Here is an 18,423-nt window from a genome sequence, read left to right as displayed (position 1 = left end):
ATATATAGGTACAGTACAAGCTAACATCCCTGTAGCACCATAAGGCTCATGAATCAAGTGTCAAAGCAGCCTCGTGAGCCACTGTCTCTGGATGTTGCTGAAACCACAGTCCTATTCATCCCCTTATTCCTTCAACGGATACTGATTGAGTTTGACCTTGAGCCAGGCTCCATCCATGCTGGGCACGGGAGATTCAAAAATGAGCAAGACAGGGTCCTCACCCCCAAGGGCATCATCCTCCATTTCTCTAAACCAGAAACTCCAACCTCTCTCCCACTGCATCTCCAATCTGCAGCCAGATACAACCACACCTCCTGAATCCATCACCTTCCATAACTGCTGCCATTATTCCAGTTCATCCTCGTTGCCTCTTGAGTCAGTGGTCCAGACCCTTCCTTTATAGGTGAAGAAATTTAGGGGGCTCTTTCTCCTTCTCTCCACAGGTCCTTACCTTGGTTTGTAGAGGAAGGAACTTTGCTATCATGGCTCTCTGCTCAGGGAAGTGCTGCAGGGTAAGCTTATTCCTTTCTCTACCCTTTTTTTTTTTTGTCATGCTGCATGGCTTATGAGATCCTAGTTCCCTGACTAGGTATCGAACCTGGGTCTCGGCAGTGAAAGCACTTAGTCCTAACCACTGGACTTCCAGGGAATTCCCTGTGCCCTCTTACTTGTTTGTCCTCCTCTAAATCGGAGGACTGTTTTAGTCATGTTTTACTGGTGGGCAGGGTTCCTGGTGTCTCCACTCTTTTTGACCTGTTTGCCCCAGGATTCAAAGAGCTCTGTTCTCAGCCCATTCCTGACTATATGGGATGTCTTCATGGTCCTGTGGGTTCTAAGGTCTAAATTTGGGGAAAGCCTCAGTCTAATTTGTGTTTTTCCTTCCAGATTTGTCAGAGGGCTCTTCCTTTTGGGGGCTATTGGGTGCAAAACTGGCCACAGATAAATTCAATACTCTGAATTCTTTTGGTGGCTGGTTAGCTGAAGGGGAAGAGGCAGAAGTGTCAGTGCTCTCACTCCCATGCTACCCCAGACCTCTAAACTTAGAGGCAGAGAGGATAAGAGGCTCTCTCAAGGTCGTGGGGGCTCTTGGCAGATGTGGGACTTGAGCTGTGGTCTCCTGACTCTTGGTTCAGTGCTGTTTCATCTATGTCTCTCTCTCCTCAAAATGTGGAGCTCACCAGTTGTGCTCTGCTTATGGAAAAGAGAATGTGATGATTAAAAAATGGGCTCTGAACCCAGAGAGACCTCGGCGTCCGAATTTCTAATCTCCCCTTATGTCTCAGTTCCCTCATCTGGAAACAGGGTAAATATATAATGGTACCTTCCTCATTGTGTTGTGATGGGTGTGAAATGAGATAATCCATGTAAAGTGCACAGAATAGGGCCTGGCACAGGATAATTGCTCAATAAATGTTACCTGTTTTTATTTCATACCAAACAAAACAATAAAAAGACTTTCAAGGCAGAGAAATCTATGCCAAGAAAAGGAAAAATAGAATCCAGCTGATATAAAGAACCAACAGAGGTGTTTTCTTGATGAACAGTGAGTGTATCAGCTAAGTTGTCAAGGAGCAGGAAGTCCCATCTGGAATTCACTTGGGTATTGTAACTGTTCCCTCCTGGCTGTGTAGCCCAGGCTGAATGCTCTCAGTACAGATGGCTGTCCATATCTGCTCAACAAATGGCAAATCAAAAATATTTGAAAAAAGAATTCCAGAAAGTTCCGAAAACCAAACTTGAATTTGCCGCTGCCTGGTAACTAGTCACATAACATTAACCTTGTCTCGATATTTACAACTGTTTATATAACATTCACATTATATTAGGTATTATAAGTAATCTAGAAATGATTTAAATATATGGGAGGATATATGTACCTTATATGCAAATACTATGCCATTTTACATGAGGGACTTGAGCATCCGAGGATTTTGGTACCTGCAGGAAAGGGGTGGGGGATTTGGGCCCTGGAACCAATCCCCTGTGCATACCAAAGGACAACTGTACATACATCTAGAACACCACAGGCACTAATATCTATAAATAGGGAGAAAGCAAACATGAGAGCTCATTAAGTTCTTACTGACTGCTGAAAAGTAAATTAGAAAAAATAAACAGAGCTGACCATTTGTGTAAACCTCAATCTTTTTGATGTTTTTCAATTAGCAGAGCCATTTTTCATGTGAAAAATTAATAGCTGTCATGTGCCACCTGGCTATAGAAACAAGTGACAAATTTGCTTTAATGACCGCTGTCACATCTCTGGATTTAGCTAGGCATGACAAGTAACAGGCCATCTGGGGTGGGAGGAGGCAAAAGAGAGGGGGCTGATCTTCTGGGAACACTGCTTATGTGCCAGACACTGCGCTAGGGTCAGGACTCACACCATCCCTTGAATTTTCTCCACGGTCCGGTGAAGCTGTTATCCTCATTTTATAGATGAGGTTCAGAGAGGTGAAGGAACTTCCCCAAGGTCACACAGTAGATGTGCAGGGAGGTCTGATTCTAGTCTGTGTCTTTTCCACTAAGCCACATTCTGCAGAAGGAGGACGATTTGGCAGGAAGGCAGAAGGTGTTTGGTAAGCTCTGGCAGGCAGCCTGAAGCTGGGGTGGGCCTGGAATGAAGTGATGGGGGTTGAAGTAGGCAGAGTTCAGCTGCAGGATCCCTGACATAGGAGATACAGCAGACTTCAGAGATATTGCAGTTTGGTTCCAGACCACTGAAATAAAGGGAGTATCACAGTAAAGTGAGTCATATGAATTTTTTGTTCCCCAGTGCATCGAAAAGTTATGTTTACATTATACTGTCATCTATTAAGTGTGTAGTAGCGTTATGTCTAAAAAAAAACAATGTAGACATCTTAATTAAAAATACTTTATTACTGGGAATTCCCTGGTGGTCCAGTGTTTAGGACTCGCGCTTTCACTGCTGGGGGCCCGGGTTCAGTCCCTGGTCTGGGAACTAAGATACTGCAAGCCACGTGGTGCAGGCCAAACAAAACAAAACAAAACAACAAAAAACAAACAAAAAATACTCTATTGCTAAAAATGTTAATCATCATATGACAACGCAGGGTTGCCACAAACCCTTCAGTTTATAAAAAACGCAGTATGTGTGAAGCACAATAAAGCGAAGTGCAGTAAAACGAGGTGTGCCTGTACTTAGGATTCTGTTGGTCTGGAGGTCTTTCTCTGAATAATAGAACCTCTGCCACCAAACAGGGGTTCCTGCCTCTGGGAGAGGGGCAGAAAGAGCAAGGCCGAAGGCAGGGGGGATGTCTGTTGGAGGAGGGACCTGACTTAACAGGTGTTTGGTAAACATTCAGTAAAGACTATCAAGCAGTTTATGAGAACAACACATTAGGACCAAGGCCCATCTCTAATGCTGGGGCAACCCCATGAGGGTGGGGTAGCAGCAAGGAAAGCTTGGTTTCCAATTTCCATCTGGAGCCGCCTTCAGTCTGCGAGTGAGAGGGGCACAAAGCCTGCACATGGGGGTAGAACAACACCCATGACAACAGCTTTCACTGATTGCAGGACAGGCCCTTTTATACAGAATCTTTAATCCTGAAACCACATCAGGAGAAAGACACTATCTCTTTTCATAGGTGAGGAAGCAGAAGTTCAGAGAAGTGAGGCAACTTGCTTAAGGGCACAGGTGCCAGCTGGCAGAGTAGAGAAGCAAACCCAAAGACCTGTGTGTGTTCCCCTCCCCCTCTCCACACGGCTTCCCTGCCATTCCTACTCAAAACAGACGATTACTTTCTCCCTCCTCCATTCTTCTTGCCCCAATGTGCAGAAACAGCAGTGACCTTGGCTCTGGTTTCCTGGGCATTCTAGGCTCTTGTCTGGGCTCTGATTTCCTAGAGTGCCGAGAACATCTTGGCTTGGTAGGGACAAATCTGCTGCTTGCAGATTTCTTGCAGCCACAAGAAGAGGAGCCCATGGCTCCTCTCAGGAGTTTTGCTGATTGATTTGAACTTGACTTTGAACCTGGTTGTAGATAGAATTAAGTATTTTCATAGGTCTCTCTTTCCATTTGGTTTCCTCTTCCGTTTCTAATTACTAAAGTTCGTAATTATTCCATTTGCTCTTTTGTAGTTTGGGGACTGTTATTTTTTGTTGTTGCTGTTTTTTTTCAGCAACGTGAATATTGTTCTATGTACACCCCGTCAGCTTCCTGGAAGCTGCACTCTTCTTCCGGACGTTTCTAGAGAGACAGTTTGTTTCAGTTCTGGTCTTGCTGGCTGACTATTAAAAGTTTATTATCTCTGTCTCTGTCTCTGCCCATCTCTTCTTACAGCATTCTCTATCTACAAATTTATTCATCCATCGATTAAGCCATTTATCTACCTAACTATCCCTTATTCCTCCGTGCATGCCATGGCTCTGAATTAGGAAAGATTAAGATGCTTGGCTAAGGGATGTAGACTGCTCATGCTTTCCCATAGTCATGGAAACCAAAGAGAGCTAAAACAAAAAGGGAGAATTCAGTTAATCTCAAACCTTGTCTGAATTTATAGCTTCTCTTTCTTCCCCTAAAATGTTCTCTCTTCTTGTCTGTGTTGGAAACAGAGAAGAAGGAAAATCAGACTTATGAAAATCAGACTGGGGGTTTTGACCCCACAACTAGACCTCCAATCTAGAGGGCAGATTTATAAGGTCGAAGAAAGGAGGGTGGGCGCCCAAGGATCCTGAGATAAGGTATCAGGGGCAGGAGTCGCTGTGATGGCTGCTGCTCACCATCACTCCTGGTTGCCCACAGGTGACGGCTTGGGAACCATTGCTCATCCTTGATCAGCTTGTTCCTGGTCTTTCGCGTTGTTACTGGATATTCATTCCTGACTCCAATAAGCAGTCTTGGAGTGGGAAGGTCCTGGAACCCTCTCCAGGAGCTGATCTGCCTCTCTTCATGGCCCAGCAAGAGAAGGCAGAACAAGATGCTGGTGCCCCAGGATCTTCAGTTTCTCTGCTTCCCGCTATGCTCCCAGAATATTCTGGGTTGATTTCAAATCCTGACTTCACCACAAATTTACTGTGTTATGTTGGGCAAATTACTTAACCTCCCCACTTAAGCCTCAGTTTCCATATTTGTAAGATGTAGAGATAGTGCTAGTGATTACTATGGGTTGGCTAGTGATGCTCTGGATTGGCCTGCTCATTCTTCAGTCCTCCCTCCTTCTGGGCTGCCTTCTTGTACTTCAGAGCCTGGAAAGCTAAAATCTACATTTTCCGGATGCCCTTGCAGCCAGGGTTAGGGATACAATGGAGGGTCTGCTAATTAAAGACCCTTGTGCGGGATTTGGTAGGCCACGTGAGGAGGAGGCACAGAACTTCTTCCTGGTCCTTCTGCTGATAAGCAAGGGTGCAGGAATGAGAGGCTTTGCAACAGTGCTCCAGTGTTGGTCCCCGCCTCCTGGGGTGAGTGGTAGTTATGGGGACAGCAGTGGGGGTCAAGGAGCCTTGACTCTGGTTTCTGAAGGCTGGCTCACAGCGATGGGGCTGTGCTGGGGACTCAGTAGTTCTAGTGTCAGCCTCAGGTGACCATCTCCCAGAGTTGGCCAATCTTATTATTCTGGATATCAGTCCTGGGCGCCTAGATGAGAACCTGCTCTTCGAGCCCTTCCAGTGACTTTGCAGCGCCTAATTTCCTTCATGACGTCGCTTCCTGCTTAAAAGACCCAGAGTTGTTCTAGTTTATTTTTATTTCAATCTTTAGACAATCATTTTGTTGGGATAACTGAAGGCCAGAAGACATCTGTATTTGAAGGACTATTTTAGCACAAAACAAATTATTAACCAAAAAAAAAAAAAAAAAAAACTAACGTTTTCCCTCCTCCTAAGCTTCTTGGCAGGCAGTCAGTTCTAAAATTCTAAAGTTTAAGGTGCTGTCAGGTATTGCCTAAGATAAAAATCTATATTGTCAGGCAGAAAAATTCTGCCCAGGGCTTTAGTTGCTTAGCCAAGGTGATGATGTATCTGAAAAGTTGAGTTTCAGAAAGAAAGGAAAAAAGAGAAATCCCACTCCCTTACCTCCCCACACACACACATACTGGAAAACAAACCTTCCTCCAACTCATCCAAAGGTTCCTCAGCCATGCCAACTCCAGGACTCCTGCACTCGTGGGAGGGCAACGCCACCTCTAAAGCACAGAAGAGCTTCAGGCTTTGCTTCTGAAGTGGTGTCACAATATCTTCATTTTCCCTTTCTTCAAGGTTAGAAAGATCCTGAAGCTGTTAGGATTTTGAATTAAAGGCTAGACTTCAAAATATTCTGTTGTTAGAAATAAAAAGTAAACTCCAGCAATCCCAGGTAATAGTTTAGGTATGCTATAGCTTCAAAATCAAGTGAGACTTGCAAATGAATGACTAGATATGGACAACTATTTTTTATTATATACCACACAAATACTGGAGAAAATTATGGACACCACCATCCAAGTCATTGAGATTATCACTAATTCTAGGTGGCAGGCCAATGCTCAGACACTTCCATGTGGAAGCCTCTCACATCTCCTCCCCATAGCCCTGTTCTATTCTTCTCTCTAAAGTCTAGGAGTTCAATGTTGAAAGGAGTTTGGTTAGTCAAAGAAAATCTACAGAGTTTACCCTGATGATCCTTTTTGACCACCCATTGAAACCAAAGTAGTAATTTGCCAATTCTTGGCATCTGGAGCTGTTTAGGGCAAGCGTACTATGTTGAACCGCCTTATGTCTGGTGCCGAGACGACCCTAAAGACATAAAAGACCTAAAAATATCACAAGCCTACACAGAGACTTATTTTGGATATACCTGAGATTTATCAATACCAATTTCATAGAGTGGTTGTGAAGATTAAGTAGGACATTTTAAGCAATGAGTTCACAGTGAGCCCTAAGTAAATGTTATTTATTATTTTTAAGTCAGTACTTTTCTGCATCATTTCCAGGGCCCCTGATTAACCGGAAGGTTCCCTAACCTCTGGTGGTGAAAGTGATGATGAAAGCAACCAAGAAAGCCCAGCAGAAGCCTATTACGGGGCTGGGGGTAAGCAAAGGAAGTGAACTGTTTTAGTCGTTTCATCTTGTAGCTCCTGCTTGAGAATATGACCTGAAGAGGAGATAAGATGGACCTGCCACTGAATTAGGACCTTAATCTGTAGCACCCCTTCCCCAAGTTACTAAACCCTGTTAGAAGAGGGAATAGTATACCTCTATAAATGTAAATAAAGCAACCAAAAGAATTAGAGGTTCATCTGCATTAGCAAGCTTCTTTGAGAGTGCAAATATTTCCAGTCTTAACTCTCTAAATAACTTACATATTACTGTGGATTTTTTACATCACTAGTTCTTTCTTTCTTTTTTTTTTAAATTAATTTATTAATTAATTAATTTATTTATTTATTTTGGGCTGTGTTGGGTCTTCGTTTCTGTGAGGGCTTTCTCTAGTTGCGGCAAGCGAGGGCCACTCTTCATCGCGGTGTGCGGGTCTCTCACTATCGTAGCCTCTCTTGTTGTGGAGCACAGGCTCCAGACGCGCAGGCTCAGTAGTTGTGGCTCACGGGCCTAGTTGCTCCGCGGCATGTGGGATCTTCCCAGACCAGGGCTCGAACCCGTGTCCCCTGCATTAGCAGGCAGATTCTCAACCACTGCGCCACCAGGGAAGCCCCACTAGTTCTTTCTTAAATGCCTATTTCCATTTTGAACAGGGTGTAGTATATAAATATAGTCATAAAAATTCAAATAATACAAATAAAGTCAAAGCACTGTTAATTCTTTTTTGATGTGTTTGTGCATCTTCCTCTGTCACTAGTTTATGAGCTCCTTAAGTGCTTGAAGGAACCATATATTATTCTTTCCTTGTTACCAGAAACAAGCATAGATCTTGGCATATAATAGAAGAGTGATGGTCTGTTGACTGAGTGAATGAATGAGTACATAAGAAAATGAAATTACTTTCTCCAACTGAAGCTGCCTGCTGGGAAGGAGAAATGGAGACTAATTTTTAAATGTGGAGTGTCACAACATTTAAAACAGGGAGGCTAGGCCCTGTACGGTGAGTCATAATGGAGCTGTCCTGGACAATTAGGAAGCTTCAGAAGGGCTCTGAGCCCCTGGGTAGTAGAGACAGTTGACTTCTGGGATAACCTTGCCACAGTTCTTGCTGGCAAACATTTCCCTTCATGCTACTGAGAAAAACTCAGATACATTAGGCCTTTCCTTCATTTTATTTGAAGATGTTATTCTCTTGTCTGTATTTATAAAAAATACAGGGGAAAAAAGATAAGAAGTATGGACACCTGCCAATGAATAAAAGAAGACCTAATTGGAACTTCCCTGCTGGTGCAGTGGTTAAGACTCCGTGCTCCCAATGCAGGGGGCCCGGGTTCAATCCCTGGTCAGGGACCTAGGTCTCACGTGCATGCTGCAACTAAGAGTTCACACGCCACAGTTAAGGAGCCTGCGAGCCACAACTAAAGGAGCCTGCCTGCTGCAACTGGGGAGCCCATGTGCCGCAACTGGGGAGCCCTTGAGCCACAACTAAGGAGCCCGCCTGCTGCAACTAAGACCCGGTGCAACCAAATAAATAAATAAATAAAATTTAAAAAGAACGTATAACTAAAGTAGGTAACAATTTCGGGGGTGTGGGTGGTAAACTAAGGCTCTGCATTAAATGAAGAAATCTAATACGAATGCCCTTTCCTCTCAACTCTGTAGTGACTTGTAGAACATTTTCTTCATTACTCTATCAGTGACGGGCTTTATGCTGTGAAAATCTCAGAACCTAAGCTTATGGAATGGTCTTAATGTCCAATGTAAGAAAAGAACTCATTACTCACAACTGATACCAAGTAACTGTCTCATAATCTTTCCAGGACCATCCGTAATGTCTGAGTGGTTATGTGAAATGGTCGCAGGGTCCGCAAATTAAAGAATGTCTGACATGAAATCATTTCAATCCCAGGGAGTACAGCCAGGATTGAAGAGGGTGTTAAACAGGGTACAGAAGTGGGAGGTAGTGCACCTGGAGTCACATCTGAGGAGAGTTCTCAGATTTAGTAAAGGTGAAATCAGTGAGAAAAGAAACAGGGGTGAGAATAGGCAGCAAGGTCAGTGGGAAGTAGCCAGAGCAAGAAGCCAATCAGAGAAGACACACAATTCTAAAGTGAAAGGTCTGGGAAATCGAAGCCTCACTCACTTATTCAGAGGAATTGAAAAGGTCCTTGAAAAAGGAATGGTGGCTGAACGGAGGCACATCATGAAATGTTAATTCTGGGGAAGTAAAATTGGATGGCATGTTAATATGGAATAAGGTTTCTACAATGCATTAAAGAATATTTTAACCATTTTCTGGAATCTGAAGGGAGTACTGAATAGGCAGTTTGAGAGTGATGATGATGATGAAGCCTCCTTTATGTTACATCTGACAAAAGTTTGTCAAGCTCGGGACTTCCCTGGTGGCACAGTGGTTAAGAGTCCACCTGCCACTGCAGGGGACACGGGTTCGATCCCTGGTCCGGGAAGATCCCACATGCTGCAGAGCAACTAAGCCCGTGTGCCACAACTACTGAGCCTGTGCTCTAGAGCCCGTGAGCCACAACTACTGAAGCCCGCATGCCTAGAACCCGTGCCCTGCAACAAGAGAAGCCATCGTGATGAGAAGCCCACGCACCGCAATGAAGAGCAAACCCGGCTCGCCGCAACTAGACAAAGCCGGCGCGCAGCAACAAGACCCAACGCAGCCAAAAATAAATAAATTAATTAATTTAAAAAACAATTTGTCAATCTCACAGATTTAAAATCCACATAAAAGTACATATAAGGAAGACTCTTGTGAAGATTTCTTAAATTAAGGGGCAGCATAAACTGACATGGGGTTTAACATCAGTTAAGTTTGAGTTTGGCCTCTAGTTTCCACATTTACTGTCATGAACCTTAAGTAAGTCACTTAACCATCCTGAGTTCGAGTTTCTTCATCTAAAAAAAAGAAAGAACGAACTGGGGAACTGGGGGATCAGTGGAGCAGTGCATCTGAGAGCATTCTGTACACCACAGTGCTGTACAAACGCTGGCCTTCCCCCCTCCCCCACCCCAGGATCTTACTTCCCAGACCAGGGATTGAACCCGGGCCCTCAGCAGTGAAAGTGCAGAGTCCTAACCACTGGACCCCCCAGGGAATTCCCGATGGCCTATTAGTTTTAAATTCAGCACTTCATCCCAGTAGAGCAAGGAATTCCACATTTGGACCCACCTTCACTGGAGATGCCTGAAAAAGCTGCTTCTGGTCGCATGCCTTTTGGGCTCTGTGGGCCTCCCTTGCTGAATAAACCGTGATGATGGCATAGAACACAGGACCGGCCACTGCTGCGTTTGGGACGACTCGGACCGAATACAGAAGGCCAAACTGGGAGAAGACTGTGAACAGAGAATGCTGTAGGGTGGTCCCATGCTAAGTAAGTGCAGGCAATTTCACGTCCAGGAAGCCAAACCGCCCGTTCCCTTCTATTCCCCCAGCCCTTCGCCGCAGGCAACTGTGGTGAGCCTGCAACTCCAAACACTTCTCATTTCAGGAACAGGTTTCCCTCTGAAATCCTAAGCTTCGAGAAGCATGAGGAGGCAATGCCGTCTGCTGGGAACTATCTCTCAAAAATCTGTGGGGGCGAGCTGACTGCTCAGGTCGGCTCTAGAACTAAGATTCCTCTCAGCGCAGACCACAGGCAGATGAGGTGCTGAAGCAGTACCCCGGGGCGCCCAGTTGCTGGGGCGCGAGGTGGCTTCCTCCAGCCCTCCCTCCGCCCCGGCTCGGCTCACTTGCAAGGCCTCGGCCGTGGGTCCAGAGCTCAGCTCCCACACCAGCAAGGTTTTGTCACCCACGATGGGAACCACAAAAGGTACCAAAGACACCATCTTACCGTTACCGTGAGTGCGCGGCTCGGGGCGCAAACGGACTGCGCCTGCGCACCCGCGCACGCGCCCTCGCTGTTTACCAATGGAAGCCTGAGGGGCGGAGCCAGCTTGGTGGGAGTGGGACGAGGGCGGTGCTCGGGCCTCTCCCTCGCCCCTCCCACTCCGGGATTGTCTCTGCCTCTCGTTCCCCTTCTGCAACCCCCGCGCACAGAAGTCTTGGAGTTTAGCGCTTCTATTCAAATGTATTTTTAGCGTAGAGTCCAAAGTGTGAGTTTACAGGATCGAATGGTGCAGACATCTTTATAGCAGCTGGCTTCATCTTCAAACTCCCACAGAGGACTAGAGTACTCAATAGTTAGCGCTAACTATACACTGAACTTTAAAAATTTAGATTTCCCGCCTCTGTGTGAGAAATGACCACCAAAGATGCAATCCTTCGACTTGAGTGTTTTCATGAGTCTTAAATATGCAAATCAAGGTAGAACTCATGAAAGCCATCAACAGTCTAGTATGAAACTCTTAAAAAGCTGGTTTCTAGCCCATTTTCCTAAAGTACCCCCAAATCACCGAGCACATTTCTCCATCCCCACCACGACTTTCTCCACCTCAATATATCAGACCCTTAGCCCCACCCATTACCTACTTCTGAGCTCTTTTACTTCAAAAATTGTTGACTTTGGAGGAATTACTTGGATCTTGATACTGTTTCAAACCAATAACTATAGATTTATTATCCATATCGTTATCCATTGCATTCATTGTATGTATCCATTTATTCATTGTATCCATTATCTGTGTATGGAGAAGATCCATGATCTTCTCCAGAGCTATTATGAACACTTCAGGAACGATATTTACAGATTTATCATCCTTTTTCTAGTACCTAGCACACTCATACTCCATTAGGTACTCAAATATACTTGGGATTAATCCGTTGCGGAGCACGGGCTCTAGGCAAGCGGGCTTCAGTAGTTGCAGCACGAGGGCTCAGTAGCTGTGGCTCGCAGACTCTAGAGCACAGGCTCAGCAGTTGTGACACACAGCCTTAGTTGCTCTGCGGCATGTGGGATCTTCCTGGACCAGGGCTCGAACCCATGTCCCCTGCATGGGCAGGCGGATTCTTAACTACTGCAACACCAGGTAAGTCTGGAAGGCGGATTCTTTACCACTGGACCATCAGGGAAGTCCCAGGATCAGCCTTTTAAAGAAGCATCCCAGAGAGGTTTGAGTGTAGAGGTCCACAGACCATATTTTGAGAAATGGTATTTCCCTATGGACACCTTTCCTCTGGCAGCCCTTTTGAATGGCAGCTATGTTCTCTCCGATGCTGCACTGCCTGCAGTCTACCCAGCTTTCATTCCAGTGAGAACATTCCAGAGACCAAATAAGGATCAACTCCAGGTGTTTCTCCAGTCACCTCTGGGGCTGACTGCATGTCACCAGCAACCAGTACCTCACCTGCTGCCCAACTACAGTGACACCTTCCAGATTTGTGACTCAGCTAGCTCTCCACCATGTTATTCTATGCGGACAACACCCCCCTTTTACAAAGCCTTGGACACCCATAAGCCTACAAAAAAAAAAAGGACTAGGGCTCCAGGACTTCTCCAAGTACTGGTGGTGCCTCCTCACCATACCTGTATACGGACGCATGTTGGATAGTGTTGGTTGGCTCTTGACACCCATTTCTATCCTCTTCTCTGCAGGTGCTAGAGGCCTGGGAACCATATTTCACAGATCCCCTCGACAGCAGGGTTCTGCCAATAAAATGTACTTGTGTGAAATTTGGAAGGTGGAAAGCAGATGGAAATCATTTTTTCCTCCTCTGCAGCACACTCCATATTCCCCATCTAGTCACCACCCTTGGGGCTTTGGGGCTGCAATGACCTCATCAGTGGTTTCCCAAAGTTTCCTGACTTCTGAGTGGCAGCAGCAGTTTTGAGTCTATGGAAAGCAGCTGTGGTAAAGTAACCTGAAGGCTAGTGCTACAATGTCCCCCATCCCCAACTTTCACCACCATTAGCCCCCCAATGATAAGCACCAACTGTTTGGATATAATCTTTCTCTCTTTCTGGCTTTTTTTTTTTTTTTGGCTTGAAATATCTAGAGTGCTTTCTATTTTCTTGTCTATGGTAGTTTTAAAATATGTCCGCAAATTCTTTGACTCTTCTTTCTTCAAAAGGTGGAGTCTAAATCCCCTCCTCTTGAATGCGAGCTGGAACGAGTGACTGACTTCTAACCATGCTATGTGGCAGAAGTGGTGTTATGTGCCTTCTGAGGCCAGGCCATAAGAGGAATAACCTCTGTCTCTCTCTTGGACAGCTCCCTCTGGAGGAAGCCAGCCATCATGTAGTGAGGACATTCAATCAAGTAGCAGGTGGACAGGCCCATGCAGGGAGGAAAGGAGGCCTCCCTCTAACAACCAGCACCACCCTGGCAGCCAGGTAAGGGAGTGAACCACCTTGGAAGTGGACCCTGCAGCCTCAGTCCAGCCATCAGATGACTGCAGCCCTGGCCGATATCTTGAGGACCTCGTGAGAGACCCAGAGCCAGAACTGCCCAAGCTATTCCCCTAAAGGCTTGACTCAGAAATTGTGAGGAATAAATGTGTATTGTTGTTTTGAGCCACTATTTTGGTGTGATCTGTTACATACCACCAGATAATCAATACACTGTCTGATTCAGGGGTTGAACCAGACAGACTTGAGACTCTCAGTATTTTGAACTGGCATATTAATGAATGATGCCCTCGTAACGGTTGGGGACTTCGGTCATGGGCTCCAAGTCGTTTCCTCTACCACAATACTTTTTTTTTTTTCAATAAGTATACCACAGCTCTAATACTGTTGGACTTTATTTTTAAAAGATGTAAATGACTAATCCTATCCCAGGGTTTCATTTGGGAACACAGTTTCTTTTTTCTTTTCCTTTTTTTTTTTTTTCACACACACACACTGCATATTATTTTTACAAGAGATAAATAGACTGACAGCAAGCATTGTACATGGATGACCACAACAAAAGCAACAATGATTGCAATTACGAAACATGAAACACACTCATACTATGTCATAATATTGACATTCAGTGCAGTAATCCTCCACTGTAACAGCTCCTTTACTTTGCAGTGAAAATTGATTTGTATTTTCTTTGCCTCTGAGTCCTTGTGGGATTTTTTTTTTTTTAATGTCTGAAACATTTATATTAACATATTTCCATACATATTTCCATACAAATACAAATATAAGATTTTTAGAAATTTCATATAATGTCTGAAACCTTTATATTAATATATTTCCATACAAATACAAGATTTTTAGAAATTTCATGTAATGTCTGAAACATTTATATTAACATATTTCCATACAAATAACCCAATGAAAGTTTAGTATTAGTTGTTTTGTTTGTTTGTTTATACTGCAGGTTCTTAGTCATCAATTTTATACACATCAGTGTGTACATGTCAATCCCAATCGCCCAATTCAGCACACCACCATCCCCACCCCACCGCAGTTTTCCCCCCTTGTTGTCCATATGTCTGTTCTCTACATCTGTGTCTCAACTTCTGCCCTGCAAACCGGCTCATCTGTACCATTTTTCTAGGTTCCACATCTACCACAATACTTACCATGCCAACAACCCACAGATTTTCCTGGGGACGAAATTCCTCAACCCCCTACTGTGCAAATATACAGTAGGGTTTTATTGTTCGGGGGGGGGGGACTTATAAGCAGAACAATAACAGGGTGCACTCAATCCCTCAAGCTTTCAGAGAAGGGGATTAGACCAGACTTAGCTGGATTGTGTGTCCCATGACCAGAGTTCCCGTAGAGGAGGAGCCAGCCTGGAGTGCGTCACAGTTACAGGGATGGTGAGGCAGGGAACGTCTATACTACTAACAGTGGCAACTACTTGGTGACAGAAATGGTCGCAGTAGGAGGGGGAGCCTATTTGCTCCATTGAGTTCGCTGGTACCTGCTGAGCTAGCTTTTTACTGAGCTACTGAAAGGGGAAAGGAATGAGTGCCCAGGACTATCCGAATTATTTCTCATCACCTTCTGGATTCCCAACACCTCACTGATCTCCATTCCCAGGTTACATTTGGACCTTATCATCATCTGGAATTTGTCATAAAAAATCTTAAATGTACAATCTTTCATTCTCTGAACATAAGCTCTTGTCCTTCCGGTTCTCACTCATGTGTATCCAGCGTACATGCTCTTCAGTTGCATCAAAACCCCTGGTCTGGTGCCCCATTTTCTCCCAGTTCCTACTTGGTCTAAACACCCAAGTTGACCTCTCGGCCTCTCTACTTTTAGGTCACCATCAAAGTACTCTTTATAAAACTCAAGCTTGGTCATGTCTCTTCTCTATTTAAAACATTGTAGTTTGTGCTCTGTTTGGTCAAGGCCATGCGCCTTGACCAGGCCCTTTGGGATTGGGTCTCTGCTCGCCCGCACAGCCTCACCTACTGCCCTTTCCTCCTTGTGCTTCATGTTTGGGAATACCAGACTGCACACGCTTCAAGCCCACCCAAGGTTTCATGCTTCTTGCCTCTGTACTGTCCTCCGTCTAGAATGCCTTTCCTTCATCTCGTCCTCCCAAGAAACTTCTGTTTGGCTTTCTTCTTCTTCCCCTCCTCTAAGCCATCCCTCACATTTACTCCTTTCCAGCCAACCAAGAGCTGAACCACTTCTTGGTACACTGCCATTGTCATGTCAACACACTGTCTTCTATGTATAATATATCTTCAGGTGTCTGTGCCTCCTCTCAGTCTTAAGGCCCCACAAGACAAGGGACTTTGTCCTAATCAACTCTTTCCCCAGCACCAGCCACAGTGTCTGGCATATAATCCAGGCCCAGATCAAGTTCTACCTTTTTCATGGACCCTCCCTAGTTTCCTAACCTTCCCTCCTCTGAATCCTACAATTTTCTTCCCTGTATCATTTTTGCCCTAATCATGTATTGTCTCATTTCATTATCTTTTAAAAAGTGGCTAAATTCTCTGACAGATTTCATCGGAATCAGAATTTGCATTCATTTAGTAGCTGTTGGCCTTGTATCTCCCTCTCCCCTTCTATCTCTCAGGTCTCAGTAAGGAGTTGGGCTCTGAGCTAGTTTGTCCATCATAAGATGGTGACAGAGGCAGCCCCAGGCGGCCATGTGTTGTACCACCTGACCCTGGGCACCCCTCCTGCTTCTGGGCCACAGCCAGGGATGACTCCCTGATCCAAGGAGAGACAGCTCACTCACAGGCTGGCCAGGTGAAGTCTCTGGCTCTGGCAAAAACACTGCCCAATCTCGGTCAAGCTGGACCAAGCAGAATCTTACTCTTGGCAATTTTAATTTAGAAATATGGTAGGGTAGCATTTGAGACTAATAAAAAATTGTGCAAATCTGAGGTAGTATGATACAAAAAATATTATCTAAGCCTCATTTATGCACCAACTTTGAAAGAATGGAAATATCCCAAACTAGGAACCTGGAGCTACCTGGAATCCTGGTCCACACTTTCGGAAGCCCAGCAGTACAAGGATCTCTACCCCTGGTTTCTCGTCAGCTCCCTGTCTTTGTGACCACCTCTCTTACTGAAATCAGACCCCCACTCATTACAGAGTTTGAGCGGGCATGGGGACTTTCCATTCTTGTGACCTAATAGTGTAACCAAAGTGCCTAGTACTGTACCTGGTCCATAGCAGGTGCTCAATAAACAGCAGCTGCCTCCTTCTCCTCATTGTTATCATTGTTATCAACTCTTTGGTGGCAAACACAGCTTAGACGTCTCTGCATCCCTGTTGCAGTCTAACAGTTCTGGGCTCCAACCTTAACTCACACTTTTGGACGTGGGGCCTTGGGTCCTTGAGCAGGTTACCTACATTCTTTAAATCCTGTTTCCTATCTGTCAAATGAGGATAACAAGATATGCTTCCACGGACTGTTGGGCTAAATAAGACCATAAGATGCCTAACCCAGGGCTTGGCACCAAGCAAGCAAGTGGTAAGTGTTAGCTGCTGCTGCTTCCTATAGTTAGTAGTACTAGTCATGCGCCTTAAACACAGTAAATACTTGTTGGCTCACTGAAGTCACCGCCCAGAGAAAAACACTTGTTTTTCATTCTCAGTAAGAACCTTTGGGAGGTGACTTGGGCAGGCACTGAGAGAACAGATGTCTCTCATGCAGCATCAGCAAACTCATAACTCAGAACTGATGGGCCGTTCACTTTGCTTGGAACCCCATCCAACTGGCAGAACCTGCTGGGCTATCTCCCAGGCCCACTGATCCTCTGGGGGACCGTGTGCTATCACCCAATGGCTTGCACAGTTCTTCACCTCATATTACTAAACCACCAGCACTGTCTGTGGTCATTTTGGTAGATTATCAAATCTTGTTCATTCAGAATTTCTTTTACTCATTAATGTATTTAACTCTCACTGACTTAAGAAATGTGATTAATGACTTTCTTGGCAGGAGTGGAAGAGCCTTTGCATCTTCTGCAGGTGGCACTGTCACTATATAATCACTTGGAATCATGCAGCCCTGGGCCTGTGCTGGGTGAGGCAGGAGGTGGGTAGGTTTGGGGCTGGGCTGAGCTGGAGGGAGCCGAGCAGCACACAGCTGACCCTCAGGGGGGTCAGGAGAGGCCAGGGCCTGAGGGGGGCCGTCTTGGGCAATGGCTGCTCTCACACATTCTTCTTTCCCCTGTCTTTCTGGCACCTCCCTGCTAGTTATCCAAGGGTTGGGATTTCTTTTTAAAGAAAAAAAACAACCCAATGGGAATTTTCCACCAGCTTGAAATGGTGGAGAACCCCCTACCAAGACAGGGTACACATTTGTACATGAGTTTGAGAACTTGGGAGAAGAGTCAGGCCTTGGCTCCACAGTCGAGGGAGGCCCAGTGATCCAAATATTCTGGCAACCCCAATGACCGTACGAGAGGGGCCAGAAGTAGATGGTCCTCTATGGGCAGGAGGTCGAGCATGTTGTAAATAACTGGTACTTGAAGAACCAGGAGAGAGAGCACCAGAATATATTGCTATTTGATTTAATGATCTATGCCCCTTGAGGATGGTATGTTTTCCAGTTCCCAGGGACTGATGATACTGGGGAAACAAGGGAGGGAAGCCCCTCTTCATCCTTCTACTCATCCTCCTTTGCCCACATTTCCTCTTGTGGAAGTACTGGCTACCATGAGGGATTCTAGTTTCAGCTCTGCTTCTTCTTGCAGGCCCTTGTTAGTGGTGTATAAATATTCAACTATTTACATTTTAATTCCTTACCACATGGTTAGACTTGGTTATGAGTTTATACATTTTAGTATGAGAAAAATAAGTATTTTGCAAGCAATGCTGAGAAGCCAATATTAGAAAATAAAATTTGCAGGTGGCTTGAGGCAGAACAGGGCTCACTCTGTGGCTGTCTCGTGTGCTGTCTCACTTTCCTCACCCGCCCCTTCATCAACCCAATATGCAGCCAGAAGCTTCTCTGCTGGGGCTTTGATGACTTCCCTGGGGTAAGAAGAATAATGCCAAGGCTTTT

The 18,423-nt window shown here is 45.2% G+C and overlaps 2 protein-coding genes and 1 long non-coding RNA gene across 6 annotated transcripts in view; 1 reads left to right on the top strand and 2 right to left on the bottom strand.

Moving 5' to 3' along the window:
* LOC309618618 overlaps positions 1–13,724 on the top strand; it is a 47,940-nt gene extending 34,216 nt beyond the window's left edge. Inside the window, exons 2-3 of the long non-coding RNA XR_014238560.1 lie at positions 6,930–7,027; positions 13,210–13,724. This is a non-coding gene — a long non-coding RNA (uncharacterized lncRNA). The remainder of the gene's footprint in view (positions 1–6,929; positions 7,028–13,209) is intronic.
* The window catches only part of LOC309618601 (leucine-rich repeat-containing protein 37A2-like), a 45,332-nt gene that overhangs the window by 2,190 nt on the left and 24,719 nt on the right, over positions 1–18,423 (bottom strand). The window contains exon 10 of the mRNA XM_082372623.1: positions 13,835–18,392. Within this exon, the coding sequence (XP_082228749.1) occupies positions 18,290–18,392 (103 nt within the window). The 3' untranslated portion in view covers positions 13,835–18,289. The remainder of the gene's footprint in view (positions 1–13,834; positions 18,393–18,423) is intronic.
* LOC309618609 (RAD52 motif-containing protein 1-like) lies at positions 534–10,887 on the bottom strand (the record flags this gene model as incomplete). 4 transcript variants are annotated; one of them, XR_014238558.1, is made up of 6 exons in its annotated part: positions 534–1,670; positions 2,385–2,720; positions 6,066–6,234; positions 6,610–6,732; positions 10,232–10,411; positions 10,792–10,887. XR_014238558.1 is itself a non-coding variant. In XM_082372634.1 (5 exons), the coding sequence occupies 5 exons, from the start codon at positions 10,885–10,887 to the stop codon at positions 2,506–2,508; spliced, it is 783 nt and encodes a 260-aa protein (XP_082228760.1). In that variant the 3' UTR covers positions 2,225–2,505. The 4 variants fall into 4 exon arrangements, 3 of the variants coding, with proteins under 3 accessions (XP_082228760.1, XP_082228761.1, XP_082228762.1); XM_082372634.1 differs by lacking the exon at positions 534–1,670 and having other exon boundaries at positions 2,225–2,720; XM_082372635.1 differs by lacking the exon at positions 534–1,670 and having other exon boundaries at positions 2,225–2,720; positions 6,066–6,141.

The sequence above is a fragment of the Balaenoptera borealis genome (assembly GCF_965194805.1).
Source record: "Balaenoptera borealis genome assembly, chromosome: 20".
Taxonomy (NCBI): Eukaryota; Metazoa; Chordata; class Mammalia; order Artiodactyla; family Balaenopteridae; genus Balaenoptera; species Balaenoptera borealis.
This window is presented reverse-complemented; position numbering and strand designations above follow the sequence as displayed.